Here is a 20,893-nt window from a genome sequence, read left to right as displayed (position 1 = left end):
TAGAAGAAGAAGTGTTTGTCAGTCGCCCAGTCTCTCCCCCGGGCCAGAAGGTGTCTGGCCGCTGCCGCACCCGACTAGTCTGCCCTGAAGACACCCTCACTGTCTCCCGGTCCCCAAACTTCCTCCCCCCGGTGATACCAGACCGCTATTTTTTCAGCCATGGCGACGAATGCGAAGCGAAAGCAAGAGGAGACTCATTTGAAGATGCTCCGGGAGATGACTAGCCTGCCCGCGAATAGGAAATGCTTCGACTGCGACCAGCGCGGCCCGACCTATGTCAACATGACAGTGGGCTCCTTCGTCTGTACCACCTGCTCTGGGATCTTGTGAGTTTATTTTTGGCCTAAAGTGTCTTCTTTGTTGTTAACAGTGACGTTAGCGGTCGGTCGTGGATGTGTCCTGTTCCACAGCTGCCTTTGGCGGTACCGTTAGCTCGTTAGCTAGCGTTAAAGTCCGGACAGGTAACGTCGGTTCTGCCCTCAGCTGTTGGGTTGGGCCGGGTAACGTAGTGTCGGCAGTTAAGTTTGTTTAAAGCTTTACTTCAATGTGAGAAGACGTGATGTTACACGTACACTTAGGCAGGCAGTGAGGGGTGTTTTCACTGACTTATTGTCTGTGTGGTCGTGGTTAGCACGCCCAACGTAAAGGTTCATATACCTAACAGTCAAATATTTGATTTAAAAGGAGCACGTCATGGGGGAACCTCCTCTAGTTGAACTTTAGCTGAGACTCCGACACGGTGTGACACACACACACACACACCTCTAGATAAGCCTCATACAGCTACTAGTCAGGAGCAGGGTGGGTCCCTCAGCTTGGGAGATGAAAGACGAAGTCGGGAAGTGGGTCGTCCTTGGCTGATGTCTGATGACACCATAACCAGGATTTAGGTAATGAACCTGATTAACGAGGTTGCTACAGAGGCAAACATGCCTGTCACTATGTTACATGGGTTTTTCTTGTCATGGAAGGTGTGGCAGTGCATTGTAGCTGTATATATGTGACGTATTTACCCTTTTAATTATGAGCTAGTTGTGTGTATTGTGTTATGAAATAGTTTATTCAACGTAAAAAACGTTTTAGCTAAAATGACACTGATAAGACCATAGTGTGTGTTATTCCTTCCAGTTGAACGAGTCTTTGCCCAAATCCATTATTTAACTGCACAGAATGAGGACAGTACTATGTCAATAAGGAAAAGTGAAATTTGTTAAATAACTACAACTTTTGAATGCATGGACAGTGCATCAGTTTTAAAATGCAATACTTAAAAAATAAAAATATGTATATATATATTATTTTACTTAATGAAATCACAATGTGTTGATGATTACACAAGTATTCATCCTGTTGAAATCAGTGTTAGTTGAGGCTCCTTTGGCAACAGTTTCAGCCATGAGTCTATGTATTCTGGTTTGGATGGAGATCTGGACGCTGACTTGGCCCCATCAGGACATTAACATTGTTGGTTTTCAGCCATTCCTGGTATACATTGCTTCAGGTTTTCCTCCAGGAATGTGTCTTGAGTGTCAGACTTTATTTGATCCTCAACCCCAACAAACCTTCCATGGCCCTGCAGCAGCCATCCCCACAGCATGATGCTGCCATCACAGGCCTTCATGGTGGTGATGGTTGGATGTGTATTGGTGTCACCAAACCATAGAACCCACATCCCCTTATGGCAAACACTGACCCAGCTGTGGAGTCATTTTTACAACAGAGGTTTTATCTTTGCCAATCCGCCATAAAGCAGCAACAGTTGTTGACTGCACCGTGTCTCCCATCTTCACAATAAAGCTCATCCGGACCCTCATATGTTGAGTCTAAGGATAAAGGCCCATAAAGACACTAACATGTGATTTTGTGGTATATAAAGAAGCAGTGATTCCATAATCTTGACAGATTTAAGGTCCTTTGCCTTCATGATTTAGTTTTTGTGAGAAAACTGACCAAGTATGTCTGTTGTTACACCTTGATTGACATGATTTGAATTTGGCTCATTATGTGATCTCCTAAAACAGGTTGTACTTACATTCACCGTGATTCACTGGTTTTAAACATTGAAACTTAAAGAAGTGTATTTGGTTTTCAGCTTTTACTGAAACTAACACTATAAATACGTGTAGTAGACTCCATCTGTCACTAATAACACTGAGCACAATATCGGCTGTTTGCAATTAGGTCTTGATCATTTCTAAATCAATTTACAGTCACAAATATTTCTTGATTAACGTGTGCTTTATATTTTGATGTTGTGGAATTCATATTCACAATTACATACCTTGAGATTTAAACCAAAAAGGCAAAATGTATGATCTTTAAAAACATTTAACTAGTCGTAAATACCTGTCTGTCAAATGCTTACACTTGCACTTATTTTCTAAGTAGCAAAAATAAAGAAGTCATACGGGAAAACATATCAATACATGTGTGGTTGTGGTTCTTGTTTGCTCATCTCGTATGACGTGAACAGCACTGGGGTTGCATCCTGCGTCTCTTGTTCCTAAGCTAACAAATGCCTCCTCCACCCACAGGCGAGGACTGAACCCCCCACACCGAGTAAAGTCCATCTCTATGACCACATTCACACATCAGGAAATTGAGTTTCTACAGAAACACAGCAATGAGGTATCAAGCACAGTGCACACTGTACAACCAAGGAATCCGCGCCGTATTCCACATCGTTAAACAATATTTGTAAAGTCATTCTAAAGCATCGTGGCATTTTTCTGAACCCTGCATAGTCAACTTTATTGGCTTTCCTCTCTCCCCACTTTGTTTCTCCTCCCATTTCTTGCCATCCCCTCCCCCCCTTCCATTCCCTTTTACTTTCTCTCACCTCTCTCCCGGCTCGGCCACCACCCCCACCCCAATCCTCTCCTTACCTCCCACTCTCCTCATTCCTCTGCCCCCCCTGTAGGTCTGTAAACACATCTGGTTGGGCCTCTATGACGACAGGACATTAGTTGTTCCAGATTTCCGAGAACCACAGAAAGTAAAAGAGTTCCTTCAGGAAAAATATGAAAAGAAAAGATGGTAACATAAACTTAAAGATGTTTTTGTTTGTTTGATATATTTTGTTTTGTTTTGTCATGACATTATTTCAGTTTATCCATTGAATAAATGGTAAATTGATAATTTATACTTATGTGCATCCAGTCTTAATTCGTGTAACTCAAAGGTGGTAAATGCTGGAGTGAGTGCTAAAAAGTCAAAGGTCCTGCAGGACATTCAACAATGCTGGCAGTATTAGCTGTGATGCAAACAAAGAGTGCTGAGAGGGAAGTGCTGCCTTTGTCAAAAGACATGTTGCAGTTATGGATTTGGTTAACCACATGTTTTAGTTTGATAGCTCTTCATTATCACTTTCCTCTTTTACTGCAGTGTTAGTGGAAAGAGAGCACATTTGCTTTGTGAAGGAAGGTCCCATTTGATTAATAGATTTACCTTTTATTCCAATCAGCTCAATCAAATGATTACCTACCAATTTGTACTGTGTCTATTTTTACCTCTACATCTGTGGTGGTGTTATTTCATGGATGCCTAGGTATGTCCCTCCGGACCAGGCAAGAACAGTAGCAAGTGTCCAGGCCTCCGTGTCTGGCTCCTCAGCCAGCAGCACTGGTAGTACCCCAGAAGTCCAACCCCTCAAGACCCTGCAGCTCAACAAGACCCCACTGCGCCAGGTAACACAGATGTACACTGAGGCTCCATTCGTCCATTACAGATATGCATCTAGAATGGGTTTTGGAATTTTGTTGGAGAAAAGCTTTAACTCTCAATTTTTTTTAATTTTTTTTTCTCGGCTACTGTCCAGTCACCAGCGCTCAGTCGTTCCCAGGCTCACAGCGCCGCTCAGGAGAAGAAGTTTGACTTGCTCTCAGAACTGGGAGGAGACATCTTTGCTGCTCCATCCGCACAAACTTCCAGCTCCACCAACTTTGCCAACTTTGCACATTTTCCAAGCCAGTCAGGTAAGATAGCTTTCTCTCAAAAGTCACACTCGATACAGATATTTATCAGTGTTTAGCATTTGGTTTATCATCATCCCATGCATTGCCCTGCCATTGTTTTTATTTCCACATTCATTGTATGTGTTCATTTTTCCTTGTGTATGGCTGCAGCACCTCAGGGTAACTCAGATACCAACTTTGCCAACTTTGAGGCATTTGGAAACACTACAATTCCATCCCACCTGAGCACGCCCCCCCCCTCAAAGTCCTTTTCATCAGGTACCCCCCTCCCCTCCATTGTCTTTCCTCCACCCTATCCACACACACTCACCCTCATCTCGGTATTTTGTTTTTTCATTTCTTACCCACTGTGTCCACTGGTCGAGCTCTTTCTGTATCCAGCAATCCGCTAGAGATGCTTAGAGCGTGTGCTGCTCATCACTACTGTTGAAAACTTGATGGAAGCCCATTTCTCTTGGATAAGATTTTAGTTTTTTTTTAAATCTTAAAACATGCTAAGTTGTTAGTGATGTTGGGCACAGACCAATACACCCTTTCAATTCCTCACGCGTTTCCCTGAATCATTTAGTTAATTATTTTGTGTGTGTGTGTGTGTGTGTGTGTGTGTGTGTGTGTGTGTGTGTGTGTGTGTGTGTGTGTGTGTGTGTGTGTGTGTGTGTGTGTGTGTGTGTGTGTGTGTGTGTGTGTGTGTGTGTGTGTGTGTGTGTGTGTGTATGTGACACTTGATCTTTGAGTTTTTTTTTTTCCATTTTCTCCTAAATTTGTTGAAAGGGGGAGGTGTGCCAATCCCATCTATGTCTCGTGCCATCCCTGCCCAGTCCAACCATAGAGAGGATCGCTATGCTGCTCTGGCTGAGTTGGACAACAAGCTCAGCTCCTCTGTTACTTCAGGCAGCAGTGTGCCGGGGTGAGAGACGGGCAGACACACAGTAATATTGTAAAAGCACTGCCGATACATTTTTGCTTACATTTTGTTCATTTCCTGCAAAGTGCACCTGGAAAGCCTGGAAAACTTCTGTGTGAATAATCCATGAATTTGATTAATTCAGTGCGTAACGTGTGTTGTTGAATAATGTTCCTCACATGGTGAAAGGATGTCGTTGATCACGTAGACGCCAAGAAAATGTGTCTATAAGAACTCCTTTCACAGCTGGTTTGAAACAAAAAAAGCCTGCAAAATGTTCATAATATCAGTGAATCCGTTCTAACGGTTTATTAATGCCTGCCATGCGTACTGCATGTATTAAACTGGCGTAAAAACATTTCTTTTATTTCTTTACAGGAACATATTTGGTTCATCGCCAGCCCAGAATCCACCTGTGTTACCCAGCATGCAGCCTGGCTTTGGAGGTGGTTATTGTGATTACTACTCCAGCGGTGCACACAGTGTGACAATATATTTTCAGAGCTGTACATTTTTATACACGTAACTTGGAAGACTCATTTAGCAAATTCCTCCTGCATTTCATCCAGCCGTCCCATCCACAAATCCCTTTGTTGCTGCAGCTGTTGCTCCGGAGATGGCCATCAACCCTTTCCAGGCCAATGGCAGAGCTCCAGCTGCAGGTGTGTGTGTGCATTTAAAGCTGAGTGTATTCAACAAGGCACATTTTTAATTAGACGTTTCTGTTGCTTTGATGCAACCCAGTTACATTGCCAAGTAGCTTTGTGGTTTGCCAACAAATGTAGAATTTACTCCTCCGTGTGTGTGCGTGTGTGTTTGTTTGTGCATTTGTGTACACACACTGCGTGTGTCTCATAGCCTCGTTTGGCACTGGCTCTATGAGCATGCCCGCCGGCTTTGGGAACGCGTCTTCCTACTGCCTCCCGACCAGTTTCAGTGGAAACTTCCAGCAGCAATTCCCCGGCCAGGCTCCCATCCTTTACTCTCAACCCGGGGCCTACCACCCTCAGTCCAATGGTTAGTGGCCTCTTACCCTGTTCCTCCTGTGCAGTACTTGTCAGTGAGTCAGGCCACGTGCAGCATTTTATGTTCTCTTTATCTACATGATGACCATCTGTATTGGGAATTAGTTAAAAGTAAGACGCATCAGTGGCAGCTACTGCACAGTGATAAAAGGTTGCATTTAGGGTACAAAGCTTTAGGGTTCTGCTCTGTACAAAGCTGTGGACCAGAACCACAGTGTACAAACCCGACATAAAGCTCTATTCACACCTGAATGCAATCTGACATGCTGGGCTTAGCTTTTCTTTTTACTGTTTTACTCCCTCATAATTTAGTTCTGTGTATCTTTCACTCTTTACAGCCTGCTCTTTACGGCCTGTTGTTATAACGGTTGCAATAAAATGTTGTCATTGCTTAACTGCTGGAGAGAGCAGACTCAACCTGTAAATCCCTTTCTCTGTATCACCCGTAGGCCCTGCATTCCCAGTCTACGGTCAGAACAAGCCGTCCATGACGCCCTTTGGGCAGCCCATGGCTGGCCCTGGCATGTCCAATAACCCGTTCATGGTGAGCATGCGCTGCCTTTTGTTTTCCCAACTTTTTGTGTTAAAGAAGGAAATAAAGGATGTACTGCGTGGGGCTTTATCAGTTTAAGAAAACAACTGTACTGATTGATTTCACTGCTCTGTTTATAACATTTATTTTGAAGAGATAATTGTTTCAGTTCTGTTGGTGTCTTAACTCTCATTACCTCTCTCCTTTCAGGCTGGAGGCCCGGTTGGGTCATTCCCTTCAGGGGGTTCAACCAACCCATTCCTGTAGCACAACTCCCAGTCTTTGCCACCAGAGGGCAGCATGCAGCACATATTCAACTCATACCTTCTGTCATGCAATTAGTGGCAGTGCATCTTTTTTTAAGAACTTACATTTCTTATTTTATTTTTTTCATAAAAAAAAGTTTACAACACTATGAAGGAACACAAAGGACTATATTGAAGACTAAGGGACTGTTATGGGGGAAATGTACGGTTTGGACTATATACAATACATTATATGCTTTATTTTTTTTGTTTATGACTAAGCTCTGTGCATATCATTATTTGTAATCACAATTAAGTACATGTTATGTATAACAAAGGCTGAGTATACACACACCTTGTGGAAACCCACTACAAACTATCTACGTCGGTAAGATCATAGACTTTAAGATTATCCTCTGGTTGTAATCAAATCCACGCTCTCTGGTTTGAAGCAACCATGATGATGCAGGTATGTCATTTTCAAAAGGGATTTATTTTTGTTATTTTAGCATCATTGTGCTTTTACTGGAACTAAAGTGCAAAACTGTCCTTTTATTAACTTACAAGTTGCCTGTAACCCAAACCGTGTATGGTTAAATTAGAGTAATATCCCAAGCAGGTGGATGGGATACAGCATTGATCCTGGGCTATTAGACATCCTTTTATTATTATTGTCAATATATGTGAAATAGTGGGAAAAAAGGGTCGGGGCTTTTTTTTAAATTTGAAACCAGGGTCACCTCCTTGAATATGTAGCCAGCATAGATTTCAGATTGTTTTAGGCCACCACCTAAAGGGACAGACATGTCTACCAGAGCACAAAAGGTGGAAAGAGAAGAGAGTATTTCTATCTCCTATTACCCCTCCTAATCTATAAATATTGGTAAATTGTTAAATATTCTTGAAGTGACCTCTCTTCTGCTTTCAGATATACGCTATATGATATAAGATAGGAATATGGTGAAGACAAAAGGAAAGACTTAAGAAAGCTTCAGGGTTGTGTGTGTGACCCAAATTGGGTTGCGTCAAAATAAGTGCAGTAGTTCTTCACATGGTTGTGGGTGACTTGTCCTCTTGGCAGGGATATGCCAGGTTTACCAGACCCTGCCTAGTCAAATAAATGTCCAACATTTTAAACATAACATTCATGCAGGATAACCACCTGGCTTGATCTTAACTAAGGTGCTGGAAGTATCAAAGAGTTCAAACAGAGAAGAGATCTCCGCACACTTAGATCTATGCAGAGTATGCTTTGTGAAGTATAACGGGTCTCTTTAAACACAATATTTATGAAATGTTAGTTATGTTGTATTCACTACACTCCCTTGACATCTGTCTTCTTATTTGCTTTCTTATTAAAAAGCTTATGGAGTGAAGAGCAGGATGAGGAGGAGTACAAATCTTCTTTCAGTTTGCTTTAAATTAAGGCAAGGGAAAAGGGAACAGATTAATTTAGGGATTATTACATTACAGGATCAGCCTGGGACTGAACCAGTGTCTCATTTGTGCCACCAGTGACTAACAATGAATTTGACAATGTGTTTCTTGTCTTGACAAGAATAAGTAAGAAAATGTGTACATATATAAATATATGTATAAATAAATTAAAAGATTTTTAACTACAATCTTGACTTTGTGTAACTATGTCTTTTGATAATTCCATCAGAGAGGTTATTAGATGTTTATTAGGTACGACTAAACTGATGAGTGTTACTAATATTGTGTATATTTAACTTGTCAATGAGAGTAGGCTGAATATTATTATAAGTCTCAGTATAACATCACGAACCAAGACTCCAAAATGAGGATAAGATCGAATAAACACCCAAAGTTTAGTACACTATAAAGGTTTAGTACACTATAAAGGTTTAGCACACTATAGAAGTTTAGCACACATAATCTCCATGAAGGTAGAATTCACTGCAGGGTCTATTTCTACTGAGAAAGCGCCGTTGACGGAGCGCCATGACAACAAAGAAACTTTGACATGGCGTCCCTTCTAACGGACCCGTTGTTTGAGACGTCCGGACACGGACCTCCACCCAATAAGAATTATTATCATGTTGCTGTCACCAAGTCAGATGTAAGTATTGATATGTTTGAACTGTGATTCATTACTTTGTGTAAAAACTACATGTTTTTGCCATCTAATAAGTAGGGTGCGGTTTAGTAAACTAGTTAGAATTTCTCTCGGTTATGCTTGAATTAGCGACCTAACGGTAAATTAACGGTAACGTTAGCGAGATAAAACGTTCAATGTTGACTTCCAGGTGATCTGGAGATGGTGGAAGATATCTCCGAGAGCTGTAGACAGGTACTCAAAGCCCGGGGAGCTGAAGGAGCCTCACCAGGACTTCCTGGACGACACTTGGCTGCAGAGTAAGGACTTTGTATTTAGAGCTGAACACATCACAAGAGTCGTGTTATAACCTCTCAACTGTTTGGTTTTTATGCAATGAACTCCTTAACTAGAGGCTAATAGGCCTTTTCATAGGGAAAGGCACAGGTGTTAATGATGGCTGAATTCCGTTTAGCTGGTAATGTGCATGTTGTCAAACTGTCATAGTTTACGTGAACACTTGAATAGAACAGATTATTGTTATTTATAACCAATCGTGCTTTTCCTACTATGACAAGTCAAAAAAATCTGTGAAAAAGGGCATAACAGCGAGTAAACCTTTTTTTCATTGCAGATATTTTGACTTTGGTATATGGCAAGGGTACTTAAAACAGAAACCACTCACTGCTTTTGAGTTCACTCTAAAAAAAGTAGTAAACTGTCGGTGGTTCCTCCTTTGTGCCAGGAATATTCTCAGGTTTGAGTCTGTTTTGCAAAGAGATTAAAAAGTGGATACGTATTTAACAATTCCTTGAATACTTTGGCTTTGACAAGTCCTGATTACATATAGCGTATTCTTTACATTGCTCTGTCAACAGTAGACCTGTACAGAAATGCATTGCACATGGCCTCAGGTATTTATCACTTTATATTCGGATTGTGTCTTGTGTATATTGTATGTGAATGCATGAATGTGGATGACAGGTAAAATAATGGGCTTCTTCCCAGGTGAGGTCAGTATGGTTTTCGGCCGTCGAATCTTGCAGTACACCAAGGCTTTGTGCCGAGGCCATTATGATTATCTGGAGCAGCTGTCTGACACCTTACTTCTGCGGATAATAAATCATCTAGAACTAGAGGATGTGGGTCAGCTTGGACGCACGTCACGCAAGTTCAGAAAGGTGAGTTCCAGAGAAAATACAAAGAGAGATTTTGTCTTCTGACAACAATATTCTATTGTTTTGATAAATTTGATATTATATCAATGCAATGAAATCAACTCTTATGTTTACTGTAATATTACTTATACCAATCACTTCTGCCCCTCAGCTATGTGGGTCAGAGGAGTTTTGGGAGCAGGCCGTGAAGCGGCGCTGCAACACAGTGTCGGCTGAGGTGGCATCTCTTGCGCTTGTTGTGGGCTGGCGCGGCATCTTCTTCACCAGTAAGCTACAGCTGCAGAAGTTGATCAGCCGCAGGAGGCTGAAGGCTGAGGAGCGTCAAGGACAGGTCTCTGACCCAGATGCAAAGGCAGAGGAGTCTCCTGATGAAAGCTCAGAGACAGACCAGACATCTGGTTCTGAGGAGGACTCTCACTTTGGCGTTTTATCAGATCTATGCCTTGGCACTGATCCTGGTACTCGCTTTGACTCCAGCGCTTGCTGTGATTTTGACCCTGACCCTAACCCTGAATCAGAGGCTGGCTCTGATTCCACTGTGCCTGTGCCTTGCCAACTGTTTGAGGACATAAAGCACTGTGTGGTGGAAACGCCTGTGCAGCACAGTGCACTGAGCAATAGTAGAGGAGACTGCCGTGCAGAGCCAGGGAGGACAATGAGTTAATTCTTGTGTCAAATATTTGGGAAGCCCTGTGTTTTTACTGTTGGATTAATATGCCTTGTATACTCATTCCTCATCCTCATCCTAAAAGGAGGTGTATATAGATTATTTGAAGAATATTATCTTTTATTTGTCAAATGCAAAAAAATAACCCAGAATGTTTGATATGGTTATTGAGTTGTCAGTCCTTATTTAGTCATTAGTATATCCATTGTGCCATGACTGGAATACATTAATAACACCAGCAATTGTTCATTGTATATACAAGTTGTTATATACAATATTGTAAGATGTAATATTTATTTTAATAAATAATAGCAATTCTGCTGGCTGCACCTTATGAGCTAATTCTCAGGAAAACCTCAGTAACTGCCACTTTGCGATGAGACTCAACGTTACTTGAGGGGACACAAACATGGTAATTTATTTATGTTATAATGCACTTAAATTGGGGGACTAAATACCGGATCATTGGTATCTGGCAGGCTACTCAAATAACATGATCTTAATTCAAAGCTATTCAGAAACTGCTTTTCGTTGACAAGCAGTCATTTCTTAGCAACTGTACAGGATTGTGTGCTTGTTGTTATTAAGTTTGACCCTTTCACTCATCCATCTTTCCATTTGAATATGTGTTAGCCAGGTCAGTGTTGTGTTCTTAACAAGGTGGAGAGGCTCCAGTTACTGTGAGATTGCAGAGTGATATCAGCGGAGTCAGGAGATGTTGTCCCCTGTTCTTCCATCAGCCAGTGCCCACAACACTGCAGAAGGGAGGTTCCTGTCATCCTTACCAGGTACCCAAGCTCCTTCATCTAACTGCTTTTAGAACGGAGGAGAACTTTGAGATGACAATAAAAAGGAAACACTGTTAGGTTTTTAATTGTTTAAATTAAAACAAACAAAATCAAAATCGACACAATTATCAGAACTGGTATAAAAAGGTGTCTTTATGGTGGGGAAAAATAATAATACATAGAACTGTAATTTCTGTTTGCAGGTATGCTATCTATTTCAAAAAGGTAAACTTGGTCAGTAACAGTTACATCGTGATCTGTATTCTGAGAGGACACAGATAATGTCTGTGAGTTTGATAGGATTAAGAGTGCAGTGCACACAAAATACACAAGCCCCTACGGAGCACATGCTGCCAGTGCTGATGGTCCACCCTGTGCTCAGCTCATATTGACATCGGTGTCTTGAGACAATTTGAGCAGGGATTAGGTGTGAGTAGCAGCCACCTGTGCTACTGGCCTGCACTGTATCCACTTAAAGGGCCATTTCACCACTACTTCTGATTGTATGCAGTCTCTGCTGGTGAATTCTTTCAGTTCAGCATTGTGTCCGCAGAGTGCATATCTGTAAAGTTTAGGAGTTCCCCAAAGTACTTCCATTACCTCCTAAAAAATATTCCCAGCTAGGGGTAGCAGTTCACCGCCCTTTTTAAAAAACAATATCTGGGTCCTGCCAGGAGGATGAATGATTACAGATGGCCACCTAGGAGTCACCTTCCATTGCCTCAGGGAGGCCAATCATTCAAATCACATCCCTCCAGCTTGAATAACTCAGTTGTGAGAGTTAACGTTAGCTATCAGCTCCACTCTCAGGCAAAATTTATGCAGCATGATCATTTATATATTTATTGGCTTCAGCTTTATTTTCATATCTGTACGAAAATGTATTGCACTGCACTATAGGATGTTAGCGTGGTCCTCCTTGTAGTGGCCAACTATTCACTGTATCTTTTCATGCAGTTGTTTTATATTTACATTTATGGTTATTTCATTTCCTCAACCTCATTTAAAGTGACATGAGCACATGAACCTGGGAATACTTTTCGCCCCTTGCCTCTTTTTGCGGAAAGCTTGAGAGAGAACATAATAGGATGGAGCCAGACCACGTAAAGACCACGTAGTGAACCATGTGGGAGATGGGATGAGTATGCTCTGCCCATCTTAACCTTTACTTCATCCTCAGGCCAGGCTAATCCTCACAAGGTTATAGGAACAGGCTGCTCAAAGAGCAAATATCTAAAGCAGAATAGAATAGAGAAGAGGAGATATAGAAATTAATTTATGCATATTTACCTCTGCTCGAATTCTCAACAGCTCTCTTAATCGTTCTTGCCACCACTGTATCACTTAATACCATATTGCATTTTACAACAGTTTGCTTAAAGCTGGTGCCTAACACATTTCTTGAAGGTTTTCACACATTTGCGATGGGTCTTCAATGACAATTACACGGCTCAGCAGGGATCCCACAGTCACGTAGCTCTTGTCTTACCACTCTCTGCTTTTCCTGACCTGGTAAAAGATGAAACCTTTGACCTCTTTTCTTCTACTCAGGAGGCTTAAGTGCTTTACTGACACTATGATCTATTTAAAACATGATTTAATTTGATATTCATGGCAGTCTTTTTAACTGACAAGGCTCCTCTTCCTCTATAACATTTTGAATCTTGAATTATAGTTTGGTGAAATATTAGTAAATAAGATGTACATTAAATTACAATCTATTCCGTCCTTCTTTAATGTAACAGGTCACCTTTTTAATTTTAATTTTTTACCTTTCTGACAAATCCAACCAAAATCAACATTTCACTGAGTGAATTGTGATTTAATTTCATTGATTGCTGTGATTTCTTTATTTATAAAAGCATTTACACACTTCCACTCTGATTGCTCTGTGCGGATGTCTTCCTGGCCTTTAAGTCAAAAGGTCTGGCGCTCTCTGACGCCAAGCAAAGCCCTTGATCTTCTGCAGGGCACTGACGGCTTGAGACCATTTGAGAAAAGATTAGCTAATATTATCTGAAGTTTATCGCCAGGTTCAAGCCATGTGCCAATTCGTCGTCATAAAGATGTAATTCATTATTTATGCGCTTTTCACACATTATACACTTTCAACACAAACGTTTACACCAAATATAAGCTACAATCTGAAACAACAAAAAACGCAAAATGTTACTCATTAAACTCAAATCATTCAATCATTTGGTCTGTATCCATTTTCTGAACAACATTTAAAATTACTCCTCAGAGAACTCCATTCGACAAACCGAAATACGTTTCTCATTTAATGTAGTACGCGCAAAATAAATCAAGATGCATTATTGTTCAATATCAGAAACGTAAAGCAGAGATCAAATTTTAAGTTTAGATATCTCTAATCCACGTCTATTAAACGACGACTCATTGTGAAGTTACTCAGTTCATTGATGTGTAAAATGGTATTTTGGATTTCATTATAAATATGACCTGACAAATTACAACACTTTGCAAATATCTAAGAACATGTACTCTTTAAGTAAGTCCAACTTTAAACATCTGTATGCATTTAAATTAGTATTTACTCACAGTTCACTCTATAGTGATGGCCTTTACATTGCATGTACTTTTTGTTTAACAGTACTATTAATAATGTTCACTAGAGAGTTTCGAAATGTTCAAAGTAGGTATCGTAAAGTTGTGACCACTGATGAATGACGTTAAATGATGAGAATGAAGCAGCAGACAGATTAGAAGTAAGCTCTCTGAAGTAACTGCCCTGTTGAGACTGGGAGGAGGAATGAGAAGGAGATGAGGATGCCAAATCATAGGCCCATGGTTTACTATATTGACTTCAGCGAAAGTATTACATTAGTATTCTGCTCAATGTTTCGAATACAATCTTATTATCTATTAATATCTTATGTAAATGCCCAACAAAATAGTACTGTGTTACTCCAGTTTTACACAACGTTCTTTGGAGGACCATTTGACAGTTGTTAAAGTTGTCTTGCTCTTTCCAGAACATTTTCTGCTTGTTTTTGAGTCCTTTGCTGTGTCTCATCCTTAAATATATAGTCAAAGAACCAATTGGACCACTATTGGAGACTACTGAACACCATGAACAAATATAGAGGGCTACAAAGCCTCTTAGGACAGAGCCCGCTTACGATTCCCTTTCCGTGCACAGCCTCCTTGAATAGTCCACACAAAGATCCTTAAGCCAAAATCCCTCCCTGGTATTTAATTCTAAATGAGTAATTACTGGGTGTGTCAGTGTGTCTTAGCTTTGCAGGTAGGCTGGATGAAGGAGTCATTTGCAAGCTGGCTCTGGAGCGAATTGCACTCCCACACAGACGCACACATTCTGAGAGACGCTGAGGGTATCTGTGGGGAGCCACTGAAGAGCCCAGTCACTTAGGGGGGACAGACCACATACAGCCGCCAAGATGTGTGACATGGGGGGACTGGATAACCTGGTGGCCAACACGGCCTACCTGAAAGCCCAGGGTGGTGATGACAAGGAGATGAAAAAGCGACGCCGCAGCTTGGCTCTCCCCAAGCCTGAACAGTGTGATGTAGTACGAGCTTCCCTTGAAAAGGATTTTACATCGGTTTGTGAAAGGCAGCCGATTGGCAAAAGGTTTTTCCGTGACTTCTTGGCAAATAACCCTGAGTTTAAGCTTGCTGCTGATTTCCTTGATGAGCTGTATGATTGGGATCTGGCTGAAGGTGCAACAAAAGACAAGGCACGGAAAACCATGATGACCAACTATTGCAAGGAGGACTCCAAGACATTCCTGTCCTTTCTTACTGGGGAGGCTCTTGATAAATGCAAGATTGTGACAGAAGCCAACTTTGATGAGGTGATCAAAGGCAAAATCCAGGAAGGTGTAAGAGAATTTCTGAAAGGCGCACCCTTCTCAGATTATCAGGCCAGCCAATTCTTTGATAAATTCCTCCAGTGGAAAGAGTATGAGAAACAGACCATCACTGACAAATACTTCTATGAGTTCAGAACTCTTGGCAAAGGAGGCTTTGGAGAGGTAAGCATGCAAACTCATCTACATATCATTTTATAAAGTCTGTTGAAATATGTGTGTAGTTAAACAATGTATGTTTTAACACTGCTTTTAGTTGCAGGACTCCCCCAGGTTTCTTAGATGTGATGGTGTTATCAATTTTGGTAATATCTATTCAACATCCTTTGGATCTGTAACGATGGTGCTACAGTAGAGTATTATGGTGCAGTGTCACTGTTGTTCCATTCTTAGGAAGATGTTGATAGAACTGGCATAATTCAAATACTAATCAACAGAAGCTATTATTGTGAGGGTTAGGGTTAGGTCAATTGCAATTGAGATCAAGATCTTTTTTCATTGAGACATGAAGATGACAGTAGAACGAAATAACAAATAAGAATATGAAATAATTCAACTGAATTCAACTTGTTTCAAGTTTGTCTGTTTTAAGACAAAATGGTATGTAAATATATGATCGAGCAGTAATTCAATTGTAGGGATAGAGAATAGCAGTAAAAGTTATTTCGTAAAAATCATTAAGAAGATTAGAGGTTGATAAGAAATGTCTTTAGAAAATCAGAGGCACATTTTGTTATCTCGTCATGGCACATGCAGAGAATCCACAATCGACCCCTGAGGAACCCCTTTTCCGAGTCAAGCTCTTAACAGCAAGCCTGACCATCCATCCTGAAATAAGATAAATACTAATAAATAAATAATAAACACTATTATAAAAAGGTAGAAAGCAGTTTAGACATCAAATAATGATTACAGTAATATTTTACACAGTATATTCAAATCGAAACAACTGTGAAGTTGCTACTATAACCAAGTTTGAAAGTTTGCTGTGACTTTAAAATACAGTTTTTTTTAAAGCTGCACATACAGTAAGTAGTGAATCAGACACTTTACTTGACAAAAGAGCTTTGATACTGGACAATCATTTTTAAACTTACTTAGCAGTACAATGCAGTGGATAAACCTGATCCTCTGTCTACAGGGAGTGAATGATACCAGAAGTAAATGTTAAAATGAATAAATGTATTAAAGAAGTGAATGACATAAGTAGAAAATAGGGCCCCAAGACACAGCTGGCAAGGGTCAAGCTTGCTTGACTTCCTGAACCAATTTTCTTGCCTTTACTCCTACCAGTGATTCTATAATATATATAAGTATTATGGGGCAGTATTTCTGATTACATCAATAGTGAATGAAATATGTGATGGGATATATTGATAATTAAAAAGTATTAGTGAAATCAATTATATTGGATATACTGTACTAATACAGTACTGTACTAACACAAAGGGGGCTTTCATTCCCACTAAACTTTCAACAAGAGGACAAGCAACAATCTGATGTTAGTCTTCTGTTAGTTAGTGCTGCCTGTCAGCTAGATACTAGTAGACCATGCTTGCTTTCTTTGGAAAATGGATTCTAATAAATCAAAGGACAACTGGTTGCATATCGGTTATTTAAAAAGTCCTCCTTTTTAACAAATAATCTTTCTCCAGGTGTGCGCTGTTCAGGTGAAGAACACAGGCCAGATGTACGCCTGCAAGAAGCTGTGTAAAAAGCGACTGAAGAAGAAGGGTGGTGAAAAGATGGCCCTGTTGGAGAAGAAGATCTTGGAGAAGGTTAACAGCCTGTTTCTGGTCAACTTGGGCTACGCTTATGACACAAAGACCCACCTGTGCCTTGTGATGACCCTGATGAATGGAGGAGACCTCAGGTACCACATTTACAACATCGGCTATGATGGCAAGGGTGTGGACAAAGGCATTGAGATGAAGCGCATCATCCACTACACATCGCAGATCACCACGGGGATTCTGCACCTGCACGAAATGAATATCGTGTACCGTGACATGAAGCCGGAGAACGTGTTGCTGGACAGCCTAGGCCAGTGCCGTCTTTCAGATTTGGGTCTGGCCATAGAGCTTGTTCCAGAGAAGCATGTCACCCAGATGGTGAGTAGATTTACACACAACAGTGATGTTAAGTTTGAAAAGACCATTTCTAGTTGGGAAAACGTTATAAAGAAGTTCACTAAAGTACACCGAGTTGTACTCTCAAAGCCTTTAGGATGCTGTTAACATGAGAGGGCCTAGCTGGATGATGTCAGCAATAACAGTGGGACTAGTACAACAATTTTACATCATGGTGAAAGATGTCTGCCCTATAGGGCTATCTATTATCTATCGATAGATATATTATTCAAAGTCTTTGAAGCTGCATACACCAAGGACAAGGACAAGGACAAGGGCTTGCCCCTGATTATGTATCTGATCTGTAAATCAACAAGAGTTTAGTTAAGTCATCTTCTACAAGGTTGAAGTTTAAGACCACACATAAACTACTCACACACACACCGCAACACAAAAATAATACAAAGAACCAGACCACTGGCTGCTGGGTGATCTACATCTCCACCCTGTTTGTGTTCACTTATCTGAAGATGAGGTTGAAGTTAAAAACTGAACTTTGGCTTGGACAGGCTGTCCATCTTGGTGGGGTTTTCACTTTAAATCCGGACGGGGATTACAAGATTGCTTAAAGATCTGTGCAATGAGTCTTCGAATCCATTATGTAACTCATCTAATCCTTTAGCAGTCAGATTATAGCCTGGCCATTTATAAACCACCATTGTGTGTAGGGGCTATATGTTGGAAACCTTGGAGGTCCAGTTCTTGTTAAAGTAGCAGTAAATGTCAGCTGGTTTCCCGCAGCAACTTGTTGGCAGATATTTAGTTATTTCCGTGGATAGTTGTGTCAGGTGTGCTACAATTTCTTCCCTGTCGCCTGTAAATCCTCTTCCTGCCTTAAGAATGAGTAACATAGATATCATGTCATCTCACTTGCACTAACATGGATGACCTGAAAAAAGATGAACATTTGACAACAGGGTTTCAACGGGACTTACTTGAGGTAGCAAAGAGTAAGCTCTCGGCTCCATGAAAGTCCAGTAAGCTCATTATCCAATACTCTGATGCTCTTCAGCCAGCCAAAGTGACTGGGCTAACCTCAGGCAAGGCAGGCTTTGGTCCCCTAATCTTCTTAGCGGGCATTACACAAGTCTGTCCCTGATAAGATTGACAGATCCAGGTAAAAACCGATGTTAAATATATTTAGAAATGTTGGTTTGCAAACACGTTGACTTTAACTGGGCTGAAAAATTTGATCTGTTCCTTGCAACTAAAATCAGATTAAACATGGTGATAATTATGTAACCTGGATGATCACACAAATAATTTTGTGTGCAGGTCAATAGATTTCAGATGAACAGAACTAGTTACAAAAGTCCAGCAGGAAAAGTTGAAAACAATGCAGGAGTTTAGTAGATTTGCATGTTAGGTAACATGTAAGTAAGTATTAGGACGTAAAAGATTTGTATGCAAACCTCTGGTCAATGAAGTTGTAGTATCATGCCTTCACTAATCAAGGTCACGTCTTGTCACACTTGTTTAAGTAAGGGATAGATCTTGAAATACCAGGTGTGTTTAGTGATCACAATCTGTCATTCAAAAAGACAAACACAATTTGTAAGAGCTTGTAAAAAATGCAGTCTGATCCCAACAGCTCATAATACCAGCCTTATGTAACCAATGGATCTCCTGAAAAGGATTTATGCAACAGGGTTTCCTCGAGACTTACTTGCAGTAGTAAAGGATGAGCTTTCGGCTCTATGCCAGATTGCGGTGTGTATGCATTCATTATACATTAGAGGCTTACGTGTTGTCTGGATCTTGTGACGATAGCATCCAGAAATGGCCAGTCTTTATATAAGAGGCTGGACAATTTCAACATCAACTGGTCAGTGTGTAGACACACACGACTCTTGACAGGTAGTAGGCTTAGCATTAGGATTAGGGCTGCAGGTGAGGTCATACAGGGAGGGGGAAGGGAGCAGGAATAGAGTAGGTAAGAGAGGGAGAGGTGAAAGTGACACAAAGGGAGACAGAAAGAGAAGGCTAGAGTAAAGCTTTAGTAACCCAGACTATTGACCTATGTAACTCTTGTCAATGGGGATGTATAAAGGCTATGTCTCCCAGTTTAAAGTTCTTCTTTACCAACCAGTGTGTCCTTTCACAAGACCTCTCTGTCTGTCCTCTGTTAAGGATTAAACCGTACTTTAATCATTGCTTAATTATTTTTGAGTAGAATTCTCATGTATAACACACTGTGCTTTCTAACAAGTAAAACATGCACAAATGTACTCTCTCTCCCTCCTCCAGGCTGGTACTGGAGCATACATGGCCCCTGAGCTCCTGACCAAAACTCCATACAGGACATCAGTTGACTGGTGGGCTCTGGGCTGCAGTATCTACGAGATGGTGGCCGGCTACACACCTTTCAAAGGCCCTGAGAGCAAGAAGGAGAAGGTGGAGAAGGAGGAGGTACAGCGCCGCATTATCAACGAGGAACCAAAGTGGGAGCACAAGTGCTTTGATGCTACCACGAAGGACGTCATCCAGCAGTTCCTCAAGAAGAAAATTGAGGAGCGCCTGGGCATGAAGTAAGTGGTTCTTCTACTCTTTTAATCTATAAGTAAACCATGTGCTTGTGTTTGTGTGTGTGTGTGTATATTTACTGGCATTCTGGTGCAACGGATGTTTGGAAACTGGGAATGGAATAATATGTTTGCTTAGAATGAACTGGTTGATTAAAGCTGATTAAAACCTTAACTGTAACCAAAATGTTGCATGAAACCGTGCAGCCACTTTGTTCTTGTTTCATTAAGTCTGACATTGTAGTTTTGAAAGTATATTTTTGGCCCCTCTTTAGGGACAACATGGACGATCCCAGGAAACACAGTTGGTTCCAGAAAATCAACTTTCCCCGTCTGGAGGCCGGGCTGGTGGATCCTCCATGGGTCCCCAAGCCCAACGTCGTGTACGCCAAGGACACCGACGACATCGCCGAGTTCTCAGAGATCAAGGGCATTGAGTTTGATGCCAATGACAATAAATACTTCAAGGAGTTTAGCACAGGTGCTGTACCCATTCAGTGGCAGCAGGAGATGATTGAGACTGGACTGTTTGACGAGCTCAACGATCCCAACAGGAAAGAGGGTAGTGGAGGAGATGATGGCGATAAAAAGTCTGGCACGTGTATATTGCTGTGAGAAGTCACATGTTTGATATCATTTACCAGTAATAATTCTCAATAAATTGTTTTCGCAGTCAGATGCACACCAATATTGATGTAAAAGATGGAGCATGAGCATGTTTGATGAGAAAGATTTACCATTTTCTCTTTTAAGGATGCTCAAGGTGATGCACTGCTTTCAAGGTACGGTTCGGTAAAATATGGAGGATGTGATGATGTATTTTGAGCATCATCTCGCTGGTTCCCAGCTTCTCTTGGAAATATCTAATGATCTAGACTTGCAACCATGTTGACTGCTAGGAGTCATTTTTACAACCTTTTCATGAAGGACATTGGTGTTAGATTAGCAAGTTAAAGGCCTTTGTGCCATAAATACTATAATTAGAGGAAACTGTCTAAATCCAAACTGTAAGAGAA

The 20,893-nt window shown here is 41.0% G+C and overlaps 3 protein-coding genes across 3 annotated transcripts; all 3 read left to right on the top strand.

Annotated features, from left to right (window-relative positions):
* Window positions 1–19: 19 nt before the first annotated feature.
* On the top strand, window positions 20–8,305 carry agfg1b (ArfGAP with FG repeats 1b). Its single transcript, XM_076098003.1, has 12 exons — window positions 20–326; window positions 2,535–2,628; window positions 2,921–3,036; window positions 3,548–3,686; window positions 3,818–3,974; window positions 4,125–4,232; window positions 4,746–4,881; window positions 5,257–5,324; window positions 5,448–5,540; window positions 5,737–5,895; window positions 6,353–6,447; window positions 6,646–8,305. Exons 1-12 carry the CDS (start codon window positions 160–162, stop codon window positions 6,700–6,702), a joined length of 1,389 nt encoding a protein of 462 aa, XP_075954118.1. The 5' UTR covers window positions 20–159; the 3' UTR covers window positions 6,703–8,305.
* Window positions 8,306–8,661: 356 nt separating this feature from the next.
* fbxo36b (F-box protein 36b) lies at window positions 8,662–10,538 on the top strand. The gene is given in 5 exon segments (XM_076097171.1): window positions 8,662–8,763; window positions 8,951–9,059; window positions 9,748–9,920; window positions 10,069–10,494; window positions 10,497–10,538. Coding segments are annotated over 5 exon segments (846 nt in total). The 5' UTR covers window positions 8,662–8,667.
* A 4,256-nt stretch (window positions 10,539–14,794) lies between these two features.
* grk7a (G protein-coupled receptor kinase 7a) lies at window positions 14,795–20,492 on the top strand. The gene is made up of 4 exons (XM_076098117.1): window positions 14,795–15,391; window positions 16,882–17,337; window positions 19,603–19,883; window positions 20,153–20,492. Exons 1-4 carry the CDS (start codon window positions 14,795–14,797, stop codon window positions 20,490–20,492), a joined length of 1,674 nt encoding a protein of 557 aa, XP_075954232.1.
* Window positions 20,493–20,893: the final 401 nt, after the last annotated feature.

This window comes from Anarhichas minor, unplaced genomic scaffold (genome assembly GCF_050575085.1).
Source record: "Anarhichas minor isolate MPS153535 unplaced genomic scaffold, ASM5057508v1 ptg000024l, whole genome shotgun sequence".
NCBI lineage: Eukaryota > Metazoa > Chordata > Actinopteri > Perciformes > Anarhichadidae > Anarhichas > Anarhichas minor.
The sequence above is the reverse complement of the archived record's forward strand: the minus strand, read 5'-3'. Positions and strand labels throughout refer to the sequence as shown.

What these genes read in the sequence shown, in the direction of transcription:
- agfg1b (XM_076098003.1), top strand. Translation starts at nt 160, where the DNA reads ATGGCGACGAATGCGAAGCGAAAGCAAGAGGAGACTCATTTGAAGATG. An exon ending in CTCAAAGTCCTTTTCATCAG is followed by an intron (nt 4,233 to 4,745) that starts GTACCCCCCTCC and finishes ATTTGTTGAAAG; the next exon opens with GGGGAGGTGTGCCAATCCCA. An exon ending in TCAGGCAGCAGTGTGCCGGG is followed by an intron (nt 4,882 to 5,256) that starts GTGAGAGACGGG and finishes ATTTCTTTACAG; the next exon opens with GAACATATTTGGTTCATCGC.
- grk7a (XM_076098117.1), top strand. Translation starts at nt 14,795, where the DNA reads ATGTGTGACATGGGGGGACTGGATAACCTGGTGGCCAACACGGCCTAC. An exon ending in AGAAGCATGTCACCCAGATG is followed by an intron (nt 17,338 to 19,602) that starts GTGAGTAGATTT and finishes TCCCTCCTCCAG; the next exon opens with GCTGGTACTGGAGCATACAT. An exon ending in GAGGAGCGCCTGGGCATGAA is followed by an intron (nt 19,884 to 20,152) that starts GTAAGTGGTTCT and finishes GCCCCTCTTTAG; the next exon opens with GGACAACATGGACGATCCCA.